The sequence below is a fragment of the Phoca vitulina genome, unplaced genomic scaffold (assembly GCF_004348235.1).
Source record: "Phoca vitulina isolate PV1807 unplaced genomic scaffold, GSC_HSeal_1.0 scaffold58, whole genome shotgun sequence".
Classification (NCBI taxonomy): Eukaryota; Metazoa; Chordata; class Mammalia; order Carnivora; family Phocidae; genus Phoca; species Phoca vitulina.
This window is the reverse complement of record NW_022589761.1, coordinates 9,590,578-9,608,572: the sequence shown is the minus strand read 5'-3', so window position 1 is coordinate 9,608,572 and position 17,995 is coordinate 9,590,578. Positions and strand designations below refer to the sequence as shown.

The window sequence follows — 17,995 nt, the reverse complement described above, 5'->3', positions numbered from 1 at the left end:
TACAGACAAGTGATTTACTTATTATAACCTGGAGCCCTCTTTGCCCTGGAAAGGGGGGTGGGCCAGGGGGCCGGGCCCAGCATGCACCCCCGTTTCTTCGGGGGCTGATCCCTCCCCCCAGCTGGGCTGGGTCCCGGGGCCGCAGCATCAGGCCGGCAGGGACGGAGACAGAGGTGGGTAGAGCAGGGGCGAGCCAGTGAGCCACGATGGGGCACACAGAAGCGGGGGGCACGGGGACGGGGGCCGGGACCCAGGATGTCCGGGTCCCCGGGGGGCCTCGCGGGCCTCGGCCCGGCTGCCGGACCAGGGCCTCACAGCAGGCGACAGGCGTTGCCCACGCTGTCAGCTGAGGTGTCAAGGTCATGGCTGTAAGGGGAGTCCCAGTCCCTCAGGAAAACGGCCTCCAGCTGGCTCCTCAGGCCACCCCGCCCATTCTGCGTCACCAGCAGTGAGGTGCCCGCTGTCTCCGTGAAGTAGCTGCCAGACCAGTTGGAGGTTCCTGAGGGGGTGGGGGTAGGGTCAGAGAGTCAGAGCCCAGAGCTGTGCTCGGCTTCTCCTCCTGTCCCCCTGGTGGTGCTCGGGACACTCACCGATGTAAGTGGCCCGTTCGGTCACCATGTACTTATTGTGGTTGACACGGGCGTATGGGATCCGGGCCTGGCTCTCATCCGCGGGGACCACAAAGAGTTTCTGCGGGGGAGGGGAGAATGGGAAGGGGCGTGAGCTGCAGGGTGGGGGTGGAGAAGCCCCAGGGTCCGGGCTGGGGAGGGGAACCAGGTCTGCGGGACTGGGGACTCAGCTGCTTCCCCTGGACCCACTGGAGCCAGAACGGGGCCCAGCGGAGGGGGTACCAGTAACACCGGCTGAAAGGGGAGACCCAGTTGCCTCACTGGTCATTCCTTCTCGTATGGCTCCTACTCATCCCATAGGTCTCGCCTCAGATGTCTCCTTTTCCAGGAAGTCCTCCTTGACCACTGCCCCCCCACCCCCCCGCAGGCTGGGGCAGAGGCTTCCTCTGGGTCCTCCATCCTGGCCATGATGCCTCCTCCATCTGGGCCCTGCCCCCTCTGCCCTTGCCCCGCCATCCTGGCCCGACTCGGGGTCTCCCCATCATGGCAGGGCCCTGTCCCTCGGAGTCAGCCCTGTCAGGTGACAGGTGAGCTCCATGAGGACTGTGCCTTTGGCATCGCCCTGCACTGGGGCTGAGGGGTGGGTCTGGGGTGGGTGCTTACCACCTGGATATCGGAGTGGGTGTGGTTGTCACGCAGAGCAGCCAGGGAGAGCAGGAAGGCCCGCATGGACGGCTCAGAGTGTCCCCAGCAGCTGATCAGCAGGCGCACCTTGACGCCCCGCTCATAGGCAGCCCGCCGCAGCCCGTCGTCAATGGCAGGCCAGAACCTTAGGGTTCGGGGACGGGGGTGCAGGATTCGGAGGGCGGCTTTACCTATGGCCTGACCCTGAGCTTCGAGGCACCCTTAAACCCCAAGACCGCCCTATCTCTGGCTTCCATTCCTGCCCCCAAGCCCCTCATCCTGTCTCCAGCCCATACACCCTGCTCCCTGACTCGGGAAATCCCACGTCCCGCACCCCAGGCCTCCGGCCTCCAGTCCCCTGCCCCGGTCCCACCCCCAGGATTCTCATCCTTTTCTCTGTCCCCACTTCCTCTGTCTCGAGTGTTTAGACCCCCTCTCCCTGTCTCCTCTACCTCTCCCTGTGGCTTCCCGCCATCTGTTCCTTTGCCTTGTCCCCTTGCCTGCTTTCAGGCCTCGTCACTCCCTCTCCCACTCATGGTGGGTCCCTGCCCCGAGCCCTGTCCATGAGGCAGCTGTACTTGCGCGGGTGAGAGAACTCCATGGTGGGCAGGTAGTTCATGACCGCGACGTAGATGAAACTCCGGGCATTATCCACCACGTTGAGCAGGGCCTTCAGATCCGGGGTGCGGCCACTGGGACACAGTGGTGGGGGTGCACTCTGGGGGGTGAGGGGACAGTCAAGACACGTGCCCTGCCAAGGGTGCCATCACCACAGACCCCATGTACGGAGAGTCTGTCTCAAGTCAGGTCCCGTGGGTCGTGCTGAATCCTACAGCCTCCAGGAAGGGGAGGGTAATTGCCACGTCCGTTTTATAGGCGAGGAAGCTGAGGCTCAGAGAGGGTGAGTGACTTGCCTAAGGTCACACAGCTGACAAATGGAGCCAGGATTATGCATCCAGGCTGTTTGGTTCCAGAATGTACGCTCTAACACAGGGGTTCTGGACATAAGGGTCCTGGTCCAGCAATGGCAGCATCACCTGGAGCTTGTTAGATTTGCAAATTCTTGGGCTTCATTGCACAGGGCCTACTGAACCAGGTGCGGGGTAGGGCTCAGGGATCTGGGTTTTAACCAGCCCTCCCTGTGCTTCTGATGCATGCTCAGGTTTAAGGACCTCTCCTGTGATCACCTGTGTCCCCGACTTCCTCACAGCCCACCCGAATGGCACTCCTTCGACACCAGGCCCTTTACCCTCCATCCTCGTGACAGAGGAGCAAACTCAAGATCTGAAGGGGAAGTGGCCATGGGGAACCCTTAAGCTTCTGTGCGAAACCACTGAAGCAAAGCACCCCAATGAGTCATGCGTCCCTGCATCCATGCCTTTCTGGGGCCCTCCACAATGACTCCGGGCTTGGCCAGGTGACTCGCTTGGGGGGGACAGAAGGGAACCCAGATTGGCCACCCCAAGCGGGGGCAATATCAAGAGCTGCAAACAGCAGCGCCTTGTCTACAGGGCAAGAGAACTTTCCACGGTGATGGAAACGTTCTATAGCTGCACTGTTCAACGAGGCAGCCGTTTGCTCCCTGGGCCTACCGAGCACCTGCAATGTGGGCCAGTGCAATTCAGGAACTGAACTTGTAGCGATATTTAATTTTAACTGACTTAAAATGAAAAGAGCCGAATGTAGCTACACCAGACAGCGCAGGGCTCCACTAGGGGCTTAGCGTGCGTAAACCCCGGCTGGACTCCCCCATTAGCCGTAAAGGTTGCTGATCATTATAGCCACTGTGGAGAGGAAACCCAAGCCTGGGGAGGTTGGGACATAGCCCCAGCCCCAGACCAAGCAGAGTGAGTGGGGGTGAGTGGTCGGGACCCTCCCCCGACCCCATCACCGGGCAGGGCTGGACAGAGACTGTGAGTGACCCGGCCCCTCCTCCCTAAGACTCACCGCCAGGTAAGCTAGAGCAGGGGTTCCATTGAGGCAGATCTCCATGGGTGTCTCCTGATTGTAGCGGGTGTCGTAGGGCCGGGGCCAGGTGGCCGGGATGGAGCTGCCCGCCTGGCCCAGGTACCAGTAGGCCTCGAAGATCTTGGTCAGGTCCCGAGCTAGGCAGCTGCAGTTGTACATGACCACTCCCAGCTCCTTGACCTGTGGGAGGGCGGTGCTGAGCCTTGGGGTGGTGGCCTGGCGCCCATGGGTGACACGAACACCCACGGCCCCCCTCCCCGCTTCCTGTCCCTGGTCCCTCAGTCTCCCATCCCCCCACGCCCTGCCACCACCACCGGAACTGAAGTCCCAGGATGGGCGTGAACTTGACTCGAGGCTAAAATCTGGCCAAGTTTTGGTAAAAATCATTTGGTTTTTCCAAAGAGCCGGGTTTCCTGAACCTTCGCGGAAGCTATTGCTTCTACCCTCCACAGAACAAGCTCCTACTCATTCTTAGGTCTCGGTTGACAGCCTCCTCCTCCAGGAAGCCTCTCCTGACTGCCCCGACTGTGTCAGGCATTCCTCTGGGCTTTCACGGTCCCTTGGCTTTCCCTCATTTCTCTCTCTGGTGACACTGCACCGGGAAGACAGGCACTGGGGATGTCTCAGCCATGGCTGTGTCTTCAGCATCTCCTCACAAGAGTTGGTAAGATTAGGGGCTTGGGAAGTATTTGAGTCAATAAATGATCACTGCCTAAGCTGTTCCTTCTTTCCTGTCTTGTGCTAATCCTGGCGGATCCTTCAGGTGTCATGTGAATTGTCACCTCCTTTGGAAGACCCTCCCTGATACTCTGGCCTGGGTCCCCCATCCTGACCCTCTGGGCTGCCACTGCCCGGTGACCAGCCTGTCACCGCACCAGACTGGTGGTTCCCAGGGATCCATCGCTTACCACCACGTTCCCAGCAGCACCCAGGACAGGCCTGGGCTTAGAGCAGGCACTCAAAGAACTGAACAATGAAGGGCCAATCGGTGGACAGGGCCTTGAATGCCCTGCAGAGGGGCTGGCAGCTGTCATCAGGGATCAGAGCAAACCCCGGGCTTCCATGAGCAGGGGGGAGGCAGTGAGGGCTGGATTTGGGGGATGCACCCCAAAGAGATGCAAGTCGCCGTATTCCCATAGAAACAGCTGAGTCATCGGGGCACCGAAGCCCACAGCCGCCAGGATGAGGACCAGCAGGACCCAACGGGCTTTCTGTGGGTGGGGGGGGAAGGAGGCAGCAATGAGCCAGCCCATGCTGGAGGTAGGAACGAAGCCACTGCAGAGACTAAGACTCTGGGACTGAAGAGGGGTGTGGTTGGAGGCTGGGGGCCCCGGGGGTTAGGGAGCCACCGGGGATGGCGGGTGGGCAGGGTGCAGGCAGACCTGGGTCAGGGAGCGCCAGTCCATGTTGGCACTGCCGATATAGAAGTGGGTCTGGTCCACCACCCAGAACTTGGTATGCAGGACGCCATGGGTCAGCTTCTGCATATCCACCATGCGCACCTGGGCACCTGTAACAAACAGCGCGTCAGGAGCCGGTGCGGGCAGCCCTGGGCCCAGCCCACCCCCGGCCGCCCCCCTAGCTCACCACTCTGCAGCAGCGCTTGCAGGTCGGCCTGTGGCTGGGGCCCGTTGGGCTTGCTCACAGTAATGCGGACCTTCACACCTTGAGGTGCCAGGGTCTGCAGCTGCCGGAGGACCTCCTCACCCTGCAGAGAGAGGACAGCCTCTGAGGGGCTGGGCGCGCCAGCTCTCCAACCCCAGGCAGCCCCCCCCCCCCCCGCAAAAAAAGGCTGTTTTCCTATTGGGTCTCAATTTACGATCAGGAGGAAACAGGCTTTCCATTCGCCTGCACACCAAGGGATGGCTTTATAGGCTATTAAAACCTTTCATCTGTTTTAATTACTGGGGCTCTGGGCCCCGCCAGGGCCTCCCTGCCACTCCTGTCCTGCCAGGAACCTTCCCAAGATCCTGCCTCGGAAGCATCAATGCCTGGCACTGCAGGGGCCTCCAAGCACCTTGCAGGATGCTGGGGGCCATGGCACAGGCCGGGGGTCCAGGAAGGTATGGCCGAGGCTTGATGAGGCCAATAGCGGCCAAGGATTCCCTGTCTCCTACTGTGAGCCGGGCCCCCTAAGCCCCTTCACATCTGAACTCACCGATTTCTCACCACTCTCATGGATGAGGCAGGGCTGAGTATAATCCCCGAGGAGCAGAGGAGAAAACCGGGCACTGGAGAACTCAGGGGTGACATGGGATTTGAACCCACATCACCTGCCGCCTATGGCCGTGCTTTGTGCTTTGAGCCGCTCCAGTGGGAGCCAGCAGGGAGTGGGCGCTCATACCATTTTTAACTTCTGTAACTATTTTTTTTTCAGGCGGCGCTCGAGGAGCCCCACAATTTTACTAAATGTTAAGCCCACTTCTGACAAAAAGAGGCAGCAGGCGGAGGAAAAAAGAAGGGACAAATTCAGTGTGTTTTGCAAGGAAGGGGCTATCCACCCAGGCTGTTCCTTTTTCTGCATCTTGAAGTTTTCCGTTTTTTAAAAGCGTGCCTGCACACCGTGACAAGGATATAAGGCGAACGCTTCGACAAGGCTGACCATGTCAGATGCTGAGCTGACATCTGCATGGATGGGCCTGTTTTCTTCTCAGAAGGGCACCTGCTATATATTGGCCCCATTCCACAGATCAGGAAACTGAGGGCTGAGGTGACCTGCCCAAGGTCACACAGCTGAGCAACGGCAGGCTGGCTTGAGGCTGGGCTGTTACTCACCCTGCTCCTTCCATTTCTTTGGGTGACAGGGTTTTGGGGCAGCTTGTGGGCGAGCACATCTGTCAGCCTAATCCCTCGTAAGCAAACCTACACCCTGACATTCAGAGGCCTCCAGATGACCGTGACAAACGCCCCCAGTCCAGAGGGCCATGTGAAGACAGTGCTTTCAATCACCTGTGTCCCACCTGCTGTGTGACATGTGCCCACCCATCTCCCGGGCTGCAGGGGAGCCCCCTTCACCACCCTACCCCCACCCCCCAGGCCCCCCCATCCCTCCTGCTGCCAGCCAGGGCCCAGGTTGCCAGGTACCTGCTGGGCAGAGGGTTCCTGAGTGTGGGTGTCATTGTTGGTGAGGGTCCAGTAGAAGGAGGCGATGTCCAGAGTGCTGTGGGCACCGGCGAGCAGGCCCAGCCAGGCCTGGCTGGTGGAGGGGTTGCCCGTGGAGGCATTGGGGAAGTCCAGACCCTCAGGAATGCTCTCCACCAGCACTGCTCTGGGGGGGCGAGGGGGGTGGTATCAGCCACAGGGGGCCAGAGACAACCGGCTGGAATGTGAGTGCTCACCTGTCTGCCCACAGAGGATGGAAGATGATGTATCTGTGTGTGCCCGTATTCACGATTCTCTGTGTGTCTGTTCGTTTGTCTGTCTAGACGTGCAGAAGGAAGACTGTGTATGTAGATTTCTGTGTGTGTGTGCATTTGTGTGTCCGCAAATGTCATGGACGATGCTGTGTGTCTGTGTGTGACTATCTGTTGACAGATCTGGACAGAGAATGATGCTGTGGCTGTCATGGGAACAGTGTTGGGGGAAGGGGTTGGGGATGGAGGGAAGACCCTGGGGCGATGCACTTGGGCGGTGGCAGTGGGTGTGGCTCAGGGCTCCTCTCCCCGCCCTCTGAGGACCCCCTCCTCCTCCTCAACTTACTCGCAGGGGTCATAGCAGGGGGCTGGGCGCTGGTTGGGCCCAAAGAGATGCAAGTCGCCGTATTCCCATAGAAACAGCTGAGTCATCAGGGCACCGAAGCCCACAACCGCCAGGATGAGGACCAGCAGGACCCAACGGGCTTTCTGTGGGGGGGAGGAGGCGGCGATGAGCCAGCCCATGGCGGGCAGCCCAGCCCATGATGGAGACAGGCTGAGGGTGGTTGTGGACTCCTACCTTCTCTGCAGCCTTCCAAGCCTCGATCTCATTCATGGGCAGCTCACTGGCAGGCTCCTCCGCAGGCACCTTCAGCTGGGGGATGGGGATGGTAGAGGGGGTGAAAGGGCAGCTTGGGGGGCGTCTACAGGGCGTCCACTGCACCCAGCCCCATCCCACTGGGCCCCAGATCCACCTACCTCCTGGTACATCAGTTTAGGCTTCATCTTGCCAGACAGCCAGGGGATATGCAGAGCCCAGGCGGGAAAGTGGGTGTGTCAGGGTCTCCAAACTGTGGGGAACAAAAGCTGGCACTGTGGGGGTGCTCTGGGCCTTAGGGGAACATCATGGAAAGCAGATTAGTCTTGGGCTCACGGGATCCATTGGGTCTCCTTGTCCCCTATCACGGGGGCCACTGGCATGGGGCCAGTCACCCCAAAAGGAGGAAGCTGACCGCTGGTCAGCAGGGATTTCGAAATCCCCTAAGGTCTAACGTCTAGCTTTCTTCCCATCAGTCTATAATGCCCACCCTGCCGCCCTAAGCGCCCACTCTGCCCCCCCCCCCGAGCGCCCACACTGCTCCTCATTAATGCTCACGCTGCTCCCCATTAGCGTCTTCCCTTCTCCGAGCTCTAATTTAGACATTCCCCAAAAGACAACTCTGGATGGGGTCAGCGGAGCCCCAAATCTTTGCCTGGCTTTTCGCAAGCCGGAGACCACCCAGGGAGCATTTTCCAGGTGGCTCTTCTGCCATCACCCTCAGGTACCCACCAGACAGCTCAAGCTGGGAGCCCGGGACTATCGGGGCCTCACCGCCAGTCCCCAGCCCATCCCCCTAGCCATCCTCCTCCACCTTACCCCGGAGGGGACTCGGCCTTACTCCGCAGGCGGCAGCTGCTACCTCCGCGGGGCCCCAGCTACTGCCCCAACAGGCTGAGCAGGGGCGGGAGCGAGGAGGGGGCGGGCCCAGACTGGGCTCCGCCCACTGCAGCGGGGAGTCTGCGCAGTGCGCAGGCCGCCCCGGCTCACCGCAGGGAGAAGGGGGGCCGGGGTCCCCCAGTTACGGTCCCGCCAACCTAGCGGGGGTGGGTAGAGTACATGGCTGGGGGATGGGCTTTGCCACCCCCCCCAGCCCCCCAGAGCTGCAGTGTGGGGTAGGGAGGCCGCGGGTAAAGAGAAAAAGGAACCCCACATCTTTCTTGTCTACAAACCTTGAGAATTTTTGTACCATGGGCATGTATTACCTAGTCAAAAATAAATAAACAAAATTAATTGTTAAAAAACGTATAAAATAAGTGTCAACTCTACTTAAAATTTTTTTTAAAAAAAAGCCTTATAAAATAAAACGGAGAGATCAAGGTTGAATGATATGATTTCTAGGTGTAGCGAATAAAATCAGAAGACAACCCAAGCTACGGGGTGGGGGGGGGGGGGGGGGGGGGGGGGGGGAAGGGCGGGGTGGCGGAAGGAGACGGTGGGTTTTCTGCTGGAGTCTGTTTGGATAACAGTATTTGATTTCTTAAAAAAAGCCAACTGATATTTTGATAGGGATTTTAAAAAATTTGGTTTCTCAAGTCCAGGCTCTGGCTGGAAGGATAAACAAGATTTTCCATTTCCCATCTCGTATCTCCCAAGTAGGATTTAAGACCACCGCTGGAGAAACGAATTGAAGAGCCCTTCCCCGCCCACCTCTCCCGGTAAAAAAGGGGCAGCACGCTCTCCCCTGCATCCACGCAGGAAGTCAACGGTTAACTGCAGCAAAGGCTTATCACGGAGAGAAGCAAAGCGTCAGAAGTGGTTGCCTCGAGAGTGGGATTTGGGGTGGGTGAGAATTGCTTTTTTTGCACGCCTATTTTTTATAAAAATTGTGCACTATAAGCGACTTACAGAAAAGTAGAGGAAAAAAACCATCTCTGCAGGTTAAGGAATAATTATTAAGCCAACACAGGTGTTGCCGCGTCCCACGGGCATGCGCAGCATTACTGTGATTTTTTAAAAAGAAGGGAGAAAAAAAGAAAATTCCAAGAGGGAGCTAGGTTACCCCCTCACCGGAAGATCCAGCCTATATCTGAAAGGATAATTTGGAAACCCCTTCCCCCGCAAGGTCCGATCCCAGATTGGCAAGGGCAAAGCAGAGCTAGATTCCCTCCTCTTATTGTAGAGGGACAAACGAGGATGGGCCAAATGGATCCAGCAAGAAATGGCAACAGATCAAGGTTATTTGGAATTCCAGAGGTCATCAGGAAAAGCAGAAGATAACAGTCTTAGAGGTGGCTGACCGCAGGGTTGCTAGGTGGGGGAGGGGAGGCACGGGGCAGGAAACATTTGCCTTTCATTGACCTGCGAACGCCTTGGTGAGAAATGTTTTAAGAATATGGGGTTGGGGGGCGCCTGGGTGGCTCAGTCGTTAAGCATCTGCCTTCGGCTCAGGTCATGATCCCAGGGTCCTGGGATCGAGCCCCGCATCCGGCTACCTGCTCGGCGGGAAGCCTGCTTCTCCCTCTCTCACTCCCCCTGCTTGTGTTCCCTCTCTCACTGTGTCTCTCTCTATCAAAAATAAATAAAATCTAAAAAAAAAAAAAAAAAAAAAAGAATATGGGGTTGGGGGGCGCCTCGCTGGATCAGTCGGTAGAGCATGCGACTCTTGGTCTCCCGGGTCGTGGGTCTGATCCCCACTAGAGATTACTTAAAAACAAACAAAAATCTGGGGTTGGAACTGCAGGTGATGTAAAATTAGGGAAGATAAAATGAGCAAAAACAAAACTGAGGGAGAGGTAGGACACGGATGCCCACGAATACACCACAAATAGGAAGAAGATAGAGGGAGTTCATTCAAATTGTTAGCGACCTTTTGGCTTCCAACTTGTATGGCGATTACAGGTCTAATAACAATAGGTTTAATTTTAACTTATGTTATTTTTTTAATCAAAATACCCCTAAGGTGTTTAAAAAGAAAACCAGTGCTGGAGAAGTGGTTTAGACTGGACTAGATTGCAAGGCAGTCAATACCTTGGATTCCAGAGCCAGATGCCTGATTTGAATATGAGCCTCAGCCCTTATATGACCGTTTGACCTTGAGAAATGACAACGATTCTGTGCCTTAGTTTTCCTGTCTGTAAGATGGGCATGGTGACAATAGTACCTACTTTGTATAAGGCTGTTAATTTTACACATACTTAGTATCTGTGTACCAGGTATTGTTTTAGGCACTGCAAATACTGCTGTGAACAAAACAGACACCAGGGAAGACAAAAAAGGAGATAGTAAGTAAATTATATGTTAGAGGGTAATAAATGCCATAGAGAAGCGGGGCAGGGGAAGGGGTGGGGTTGGGATTGTTTGCAATTTTAAATAAGGTCTAGGGGCGCTTGGGTGGCTCAGTTGGTTAAAAGTCTGCCTTAGGCTCAGGTCATGATCCCAGGGTCCTGGGATCCAGCCCCATGTCAGGCTCCCTGCTCAGCGGGGAGTCTACTTCTCCCTCTCCCTCTGCTCCCCCCACCCCCGCTTGTGCTCTCTCTCAAATGAATAAATTAAAAAAAATCTTTAATAAAAAATAATTAAGGAGGTCTGGGAGAGCCTCCCTGAGAAAGGGGATACCTGAGAAAAAAACTTCAAGGATGGGGGAGGGAGCTACATGGACTTCTTAGGGAGTGTTTCTAGCAGGTGAACAGCCAGTGCAAAGGCCCTGAGGCTGGAATGTGCCTGATTTGGGTAGGGAAGAGCAAGGAGGCCGGTGTGTCTGTAGTGGGGTAGGCAGTGGGAAAGAGAGAGAAATGAGTCAGAGAGGTGACAGGACCAGATTGTGCAGGGCTGCCTGGACTGTGGTGAGGAGGACAGGGCCATGGGCATGTTCTGAGCAGAGGAGAGACATGATCTGCCTGCCTTGGGTGTTGCAGTCAGTTGAATGGTGGCCTCCAAAAAGATACGTCCAACATGGCCATAATCTCTGGAACTTGTGAACGTGACCTTAATTGGAAAAAGGGTCTTTGTAGATGTAATTAAATTAAGGGTTTTGAGATGGTATCATCCTGGATTATCTGGGTGGGCACGAAATCCAATGACAAGTGTCTCTAAGAGACAGAAGAGAAGATACAGAGAAGACCACGTGACCAGGGAGGCAGAGCCACCAGAATCTGGGAGAGGCAGGTATCCCCCAGAGCCTCAGGAGGGGGCATGGCCCTGCGAACACCTTGATTTTGGACATCTGGCCTCCAGAACGGGGAGAATAATTTTCGGTTGTCTTAAGCCACCCTATTCATGGTGATTTGTTATAGCAGCCACAGGGAACTAATATAGGTATTTGCAGACTCCCTCTGGCTGTGTGTGTGTGTGTGTGTGTGTGTGAGTGAGTGAGTGACAGCCAAGGGTTTTGGTCTGAGGAAGGATAGAAGCCCCAATAGCTGAGCTGTGGAAGGCTGAGGAGGAGCAAATCTGGGAGAAGGCTGAAAGAAATTAAATGAGTGAATGAATGAATGAATAAACTGTGTGTGTGTTTTGAACATATAAAATTTGAGAATTGAACTAAAGGAATTAATATCTATCAAGTATATAGAATGGACATGCAAGAGGTTCTCAATAAATGTGATTGTGTCTAGGAGGATCCTGACAGCCAAAAAAAAAAAAAGGCTCCCTTTCCCCCCTTCCCCAGCCACCCCCAAGGCAAGATTCTTTCTTTCCATTGTAGGCCTTTAGTTACTTTTTTTTTTTTTTTTTTTTTTTTTTAATGCACATAGGACTTCTTTGGAAATGAAATTATGAGGCTCCGGCTCCTAGCTGGGGTGGCCCTTCCTCCACATCACAGTCTCCAGAAAAAGACTATGGCCTCAGTTGGAGAAGTATCCAGCATCCCCGTCCCCAGGTCCCTGGGGGGCGCAGGGCAGGGTGAAATTGAAGATGGGCATGGGCAGCTGGACTGACAGAGCCAGGCTAACAGGTGTTGGCATTTCCCTCAGCTCAGCTCCTGCGTTTCCAGTAACCTAGAACCCCCATGGAGCTCCAGGGCAATGCCCAGGCTGGTCCTTATGCTCTGCTTCTTTGGTCGTGGGATGCATCTCTGCCAGCAAGTGTGCCCCTCCCAGCCCGGAGGATATCCCCGGCCCCTTGGCTTATGCCCTGCCTGCCTTGGGGTATGATACCACAGCCCACAGAAAAGGAGGAAGCAAAACCCACTGGGTTTCTGAGACACGTGCTGGGTCACAGTTTCCTGAACACCCCACCCTTGGGTGGGGGCGGGAGATCTGATCCTTCCTTCATAGCTGGGCTTTAGATTGCAGAACCCAGGATTCAAATCCCACCTGTCACTCTTACTGAGTGACCTCAGGCATGGGGCTTTCTCTCAGCCCTGCTGGCCTATCTATAGAATGGGGATCATCTCATGCTCAGCTGGGGGGAGGGCGGAGGCTGGGGGATCTCTGAATGGTTTAAGGGGGTGGATCTCGGAGTCCCACCACCTTGGGTTCAGATCTCAGCCGTGTGTTAGAGAGGCTCCCTTCTCTGAGCCTTACTTTCATCCTCAGACCAATGGAAGGATGAACATATCAACCTTATATTTGCTAGGAAGAGTCAATGAAGCCATCCATGGCAGACAGGCAGACTAGCAAAGCCCCAAAACAATCTTGCTGGTGAGATCTGTGTGTCCCTTACTTATGTGTCCCTTAAAAAGCTAAGTCTGTGTTTGGTTTCTTTCTCTACTCCCTGGTGCCCAGCACATCATAACCACTCCATAAATGTTTGCTGAAAACAGAAGAAATGGAGCAGTAGAATGGGAATCTTGGAGAAAAGACTTTCATAGAGGTCTCTCTAGACCTAGTGACATTTGTTTTATACACAATGATAACCGGCATGCGCTCTAAGCCCAGAGCAGATGGGTAGGTGCATATTATGGCATTTCGGCCTGAGAGTAAAGTTCAAGGTCAATTTCAGGTTGATTCAAGCCATCCGAGAGAGCTGCAGAACTACACAGTCTATACCACGGGAAACACTTATGAACCTAGGGACCTTTCATACGGTTCAAAACAGAAATGTGTTTCACTTGATTGTGCAGACCCTTTTGGACTGAACAATCAGTTGTCTGAGCTCAAATCTACAGAAAACAGAACAGAGCACTGGTTTTGTAAACTTTCTTTGTTGGTTTGGTTTTTAGCAGTAGAAACTTTATTTCAAAGGACCCCTAGAAGGTGCCCTTCCTAGGGAGAGAAGATGCCGGGTCTGAAAAACAATTAAATAGGTCAAAACAACAACAACAAAAAAACCACATCATGATTGGTGAATATTTCTGAGTTGGAACTCAAAAATCTAAGCTGTTTCATCCCTGCTCAAAACCCCTCTGTGGCTCCCCACTGCCCTCAGGGCAAAGGGCAAACTTCTCACCATGTCCTCTAGGGCCCTCTAGAGCCTCTAGGCTCTCCAGCTCTCATCTCTTCCCTGAACTTCAACTTTGGAAGTCCCATGGCCTTCTAGATGCTTCTCCCCAGGGGTTCCCAAGCCCCTCACATCTACCATGTCCCCAACTGTCCTTAAAATCTCTCCCAAACCTGTTCCTCTCCTTGGTCCCTACTTCAAGGACAGCTATCTTTTTTTTTTTTTTTTTTAAGGACAGCTGTCTTATCCATCCCACAGGTCTCAGTCTGTGTGTCACCTCTTCCAGAAAGCCCTCCCTGATTGCCCTGAAGCCCTGGGCCTCATCCTGGACCCTCCACAACTTGTCCACTTGACCTCCTAAGGGTCTCTCCCACACACCCCTTTCTTTTCTCCCTTCCACAGCCTCAACTTGCCTTCTCCCACCTGGGTCCCCACTCCCGCCACCTCGCTTGGCTCCCAACCTCCACCCAACCGTTCTAGTCCCCCCTCCATCTGAGTCAAACTCAACCCTCTCCTGCTCAAAAACCTCTCTATGTCCCCCACCAGCCCCTGGTGTCTTCAGGACAAAGTCTCAGATCCTCAGTGTGGTTCCTAGAGCTCTGAATGATCTCCCCTTAATAACCTCTTCGGCTTACTGTCTCACCATCCTTTAGATCCCATCCATATTTAATATCTTTCAGTTCCTTGAACTGAAACCACACTTTTACCACCAAACACTCCCACAGCTGCTGCCCTTGCCCAGCACACCTTTCTCTTCTCTTCATGTCGCTCATTCCTATCAGCTCCTGTGCCCCCTCCCCCAGGAAGCCCTTCCTGACTCCTGGGCTGGCCCAGAATCCCCGCTTTGGGTTCCAACAGTCCCTGGGTTTCTCCATCCCAGCCCTGACCCTTCTGCCTCTGCTTCCCCAATCCCAGCCCTCTGGGCTGGCCCTGCCTGGTGATGAGGCTGTCTGTCCCACTGGACTGTGAAACCCATGAGGGCAGCGTGGGGCTGTCTCAGTCACTGCTATGTGCCCAGTACCACCCAGTATAGGGATGGTACATGGCGGGTGCTCAATTCATTCATCTGTTCATTCGACTAGTATTTGTTCAGTGACTACTTGCTGGTAAGGCCGGTGTAGACACTGGGAATACAGCACAAAACAGAAAAAAACAAAAATCCTAGTAAAGATGACATTCTCTTGGGGGTGACAATAGAGGAGTGAAACACAGAGTATGCGCTTTGGGGAAAAATAAAGCAGGGGAGGGGCAGAGCAGCATCACAATGGAAAATGGTTGATGTCTCAGCTCAAAAATACCACCACGCCCCCGCACATCTGGGGGCAAAGCATTGTTAGCCCCGTTTTTCAGACGAGGGAGGAGGGGTCGGGGAAATCTCTGCTCAGGTTGTACGGCATCAGTTTGTCGGTATGGAATTCGAACCCAGAGCTCAGTTCTGTTCCGGGACACTATGATGTGGAACCAACTCATGAACATAAAATAAGGCAGAATGTCTTTTCCTTGCCCCGCCCCCTCCCCGGAAGAGGGCAGAGCTCCTTGTTTACTGAGCCAACAGCTGCTGGAAGCACTTTATGTATTTAATTTCTCACACTGGTCCTTTTCTTAGCCCCGTATAACAGATAAGAAAACTAAAGACCCAGAGGGCAGCACGGGGCTGTCTCAGTCAAGTCATGGGCACAAAAGGACACAGCTAGGAAATGGTGGAGCTGCCTCGGGGTCCCGGGTGTAGACAGCTGCCTGTCCTGTTATTTATCATCTGTAGATCTGTGGCTGCCCGCTACCGCCCCCCTCCCCCCCGCCCTGCCCCCAGTAGCACCTGAACCCAGAGGTGGCACTGGCTTCTCAAAAACTCTCCCAGTGGGGCGCCTGGGTGGCTCAGTCGTTAAGCGTCTGCCTTCGGCTCAGGTCATGATCCCAGGGTCCTGGGATCGAGTCCCGCATCGGGCTCCCTGCTCCGCGGGAAGCCTGCTTCTCCCTCTCCCACTCCCCCTGCTTGTGTTCCTGCTCTCGCTATCTCTCTCTCTGTCAAATAAATAAATAAAATCTTTAAAAAAAAAAAAAAAAAAAAAAACTCTCCCAGCATCTCCTCCTCCTCTCCCTTCCAGTCTTTGAGAGGGACGTCGGAAGCTTTCTCCAAATATAAAGGATATGTGAGTGCAGCTTTAAGAAGACAACTCTGGCTCTCCTTCCAACCAGGCTGCTCTTGCCAATCCATCCTTGGCAGAAGTTCTGGAGCTGCGGCTGCTGTCTCCTATCACATCAGATTAAGTCTCTCCTCTCCTCCAAATCCTCCCGTGGCTCCCGCCTCACTCATGGTAAAGCCCCAGTCTTCTCCATGGCCCATGAGTTCAGACGATCTGCCCCCCGCTTCTCTGACCTCACCCCCACCCCTCTCCTCCCTCATTGGCTTACTTGCTATTCCTGAAATATTCAATGCATGCCCCAACCTCAGGGCGCTTGCATTTGCTGTTCTCTCTGCCTAGAATGCCCTTCCCCATAGAGCCACGTCACTCTCTCCCCTCCTTCAGGTCTTTGTTCAAATGCACCATCTCAGAAAACCTTCCCTGACCACCTTATTTAAAACTGTAACCTTTACCATGTATTCCCACCCCTCTTCTGACACATCATTGAATCTACTTACCTGTTTGCTTGTTGTCTCTTACCCCTGCTAGAATGTAAACTCCATGAAGCCAGGGATCTCTGTTTTGTTCATTGCTGTGTCCCCCAAGCCTAGCACAGTGTTGGGCATGTAGAACATGCTTAGTAAATATTTGTTGAATGAGTGTGTTTTTATTCCCATATTGCAGATGCAGCAACTGAGGCACAGGGACATGAAGCCACCTCTCAAGGCCATGCAACTATTTAAGTACTAAGTGCTAGAACCAAGATTGGAACCAGGGTTCCAGCTCCCAGGCACACATTGCTAACCACTGTCCCACACTGCGTCTCTAAGGTAAGCTGAGTGAATAAGATACTTACCTCTCTACCCAAGCATTCAGGGTTGCTGAGGTTTGACTGAGGTGTGCTGGGACCTGCCTCATCTCTCTGTACCCCCGATTCTAGAAGTCAAGGGAATCTGGGTCTAAGCTAGCTAGTCCCCCCCGCCCCCCCCACTACTCCTGGACTCCCGCTATAGCATCAGCTCAATGCTCTCATTTTGGGGGTGGGGGAACCACTCAATCCATCAAGGTAGAGATAGGGATTAAGTATTTACCCAAGCAAGGTTTGTGATGGCCGATGGGCCACCCCCTCAGGTGGGGTGACGTGGCAGAGATGAGAACATGGGAGACTGTGACGTGGGGTGGCGTGGGGTGGTTGCCGTGGCAGAGGGTATCATGGTACAGGAGTGTACCTGCGCCATGGGAATGAAGAGGGCAGCTGAGGGGAAGAGAGGGGGTAGTGACAATGAAGAGGTGATGAAGGGGACTGCAGACTGCATGAGGGTGAGGGTGACATGGTTAATAACATTATTAGCCCAAATCGCCACATCAAGCTGCACACATCACAAGAATAAACTCGCAGAATCCTCACAATCATCCTTGACATAGGTGTCCTTGTGTGTGGTTTACAGCTGAGGAAGCTGAGATTGCAAAGGTGTGATCAGGTGGTCAAGGTTACCCAGAGGTTTCATGGTAGAGCTGGGAGTCTGGCACACCCCAGGAAACGGGCTCTAGTAGCCCATATGGTGGTGAGTATGTGAGAGGGGACACGGGAAAATGAAGGAGACATGGAGGGAAAAAAACCAACTGGAAGGCAGAGTGGCTCCTTATGGGGAAAACTAGGAGCATATAAGGCATGGACGGTGACTGTCAGGAGCAAAGGTGACACGGCAGGAACGGAGACATAAAAGGTGAAAATGACATTAGGGAAGCGTGACTGCGATTTAAGGATTTGGTGACAGGAGCGTGTGAAGGTGAACGGGGGTATGATGACGACTTGTGAGAAGTGAGGATTTCATAAAGGAAAAATAGCAACAAAAGAGGGGCGCAGGCGACATAAGGCGATGGCGGCGTAATGCGGGAAGGCTGCAATGTAGGGTGGCAACGGGGGCTTAGAACGAAAGCGAATTAAGGGGGTTGACAGCGAAATAGGTAGGGTGATGGCGACAGAAGTGGAGTGGTGACCATTCAACCGGGATGCGACATAAATAAGGGGAGGGATGGCTACATAAAGGGACATTGGATGACATAAAGGGAGAAATGCATTACAGAGGGAAGGACAACACGAAAAGGGCAGCAGCGGCGCCGCGCCCCCAGATCGCACAGTACCTGCACTCCACGTCTCCCACTCCCGGACCCAGCCCGGCACGCACCTTCCAGGCTGGAGCCCCGCCCGGCCACCCCCGCCGCGCGCAGGCGCACTCCGGCAGGACTGCGGGACGACGGGGGCTAGGCATGTGCCTTTCTCATTGGCCGCGCTCCTCGCTAGCGCTGGGCGGAGGGAAGCGCCTGGAAGACAGAGGGAGGTCACGTGACAGTTGCGGCCGCACTCTCGCTGGTGGC

At 54.6% G+C, this 17,995-nt stretch overlaps 1 protein-coding gene across 6 annotated transcripts; it reads right to left on the bottom strand.

Annotated features, from left to right (window-relative positions):
- On the bottom strand, positions 1-17,874 carry PLD3 (phospholipase D family member 3). 6 transcript variants are annotated; one of them, XM_032390502.1, is made up of 13 exons: positions 17,762-17,874; positions 8,345-8,377; positions 7,334-7,466; positions 7,155-7,229; positions 6,921-7,063; positions 6,306-6,489; positions 4,809-4,929; positions 4,604-4,731; positions 3,201-3,401; positions 1,832-1,971; positions 1,233-1,398; positions 591-690; positions 1-499 (listed from the first exon to the last, which is right to left on the bottom strand). In XM_032390502.1, exons 3-13 carry the CDS (start codon positions 7,358-7,360, stop codon positions 312-314), a joined length of 1,473 nt encoding a protein of 490 aa, XP_032246393.1. In that variant the 5' UTR covers positions 7,361-7,466; positions 8,345-8,377; positions 17,762-17,874; the 3' UTR covers positions 1-311. The 6 variants fall into 6 exon arrangements, with proteins under 6 accessions (XP_032246393.1, XP_032246391.1, XP_032246389.1 ...); XM_032390500.1 differs by having other exon boundaries at positions 7,334-7,425; XM_032390498.1 differs by lacking the exon at positions 8,345-8,377 and having other exon boundaries at positions 7,334-7,425.
- Positions 17,875-17,995: the final 121 nt, after the last annotated feature.